This window comes from Umbelopsis ramanniana (assembly GCF_025399195.1).
Source record: "Umbelopsis ramanniana AG unplaced genomic scaffold K450scaffold_182, whole genome shotgun sequence".
Lineage (NCBI taxonomy): Eukaryota > Fungi > Mucoromycota > Umbelopsidomycetes > Umbelopsidales > Umbelopsidaceae > Umbelopsis > Umbelopsis ramanniana.
In genome coordinates this window covers 1-1248 of record NW_026252268.1, presented here as the reverse complement: position 1 = coordinate 1248, position 1248 = coordinate 1, and the positions used below count along the sequence as shown (strand labels likewise).

Below are 1248 nucleotides of genomic sequence, written 5' to 3'. Positions count from 1 at the left end.
CGTGTAGAAGATACACCTTATCCGTTGTCTTTTGCAAGCCGTTCTCTTTCACCACCAGAGCAAAACTACTCTGTACAAGAAATCGAAGCACTTGCAATCGTATGGGGGATAAAGAAGTTCCGGCCATTCCTAGAGTATGGCCACTTCACAGTGTTCACAGACCACTCTTCCTTGCAGTGGTTGCTGAGAACAAAAGAGGAAAAACAAGGAAGACTGGCCAGATGGGCTTCAGAACTGCAAAGCTACTCCTTCGTGGTGAAGTACATCCCAGGCAAGTCTAACTTCGTTCCTGATATGTTGTCTCGCAATCCTCTTCCAACCATCTCGGCTATAACGTCTGCCGATGTGACCATCAACTGGGAAGCTGAACAAACCAAAGACCAGCAACTGCAGCGAGCGATAACAGACTCTTCCGCCAACTTTGTCCAAGACAAGAATGTGTGGTACAGAGTGGTCCAACACCCTCGCTCTCCCAAGCGCAACCGTCTGCTGTTGGTTATACCAACTCATCTTCAACAGGAAGTGATTCGCCTGAATCATGATCCTCTGTTCTCCGGCCACCTTGGTGCACACAAGACGTACAACCGCTTCAAGTCGTATGCTTGGTGGCTCAATGCCAAACAAGACACACTCAAGTTCGTCACCTCGTGTACCCAGTGTCAGCAAGCCAAAGGTCACTCCGACTTTAATGTGTTACCGCGACAGACAACAGGCGAACGCCCGTTCCAGCGCGTTGCAATGGACTTGTTCGGCCCTTTGCCACCTTCAGACTTAGGTAACCGGTATGTTCTAGTCATGCAGGACACCTTCACTAAGTTTGTGGAGATCTACCCACTGGTCCGCGCCGATGCTCCTTCAGTTCTCGCTACCATCGTCGACCATTTCATTCCTAGACATGGTGTGTCCAACGAGTTCCTCTCAGACAACGGCCCACCATTTGACTCGTCCTTCGTCCAGTCCTTGGTGATCAGGTTGGGCGGTTCTCACATTTTCTCTCCGGCTTATCACCCGCAATCCAACGGGTTAGTAGAACGAATGATGGGCACTCTTCGTACGATGCTGACCATCTTTTGCACTGGAGCTAACTGGGACAAGCACCTCCGCCAACTTCGCTGGGCTTACAACAGCAGTTACCATCCTACAGTGCAGGATAGTCCATTTTTTCTTTGCCACGGCCGCGATCCACCTACGCACTTCGCTGCGATCGTTCCTGGCTCTCTCGACACCTTCGAACACCTAGGTGATTAC

The 1248-nt window shown here is 50.7% G+C and overlaps 1 protein-coding gene across 1 annotated transcript; it reads left to right on the top strand.

Annotated features, from left to right (window-relative positions):
- Positions 1–58: 58 nt before the first annotated feature.
- Positions 59–1240, top strand: K450DRAFT_203290 (uncharacterized protein; the record flags this gene model as incomplete). Its single annotated transcript, XM_051584713.1, has 1 exon — positions 59–1240. A coding segment is annotated over one exon (1182 nt), but the record flags the coding sequence as incomplete, so codon positions are not given.
- Positions 1241–1248: the final 8 nt, after the last annotated feature.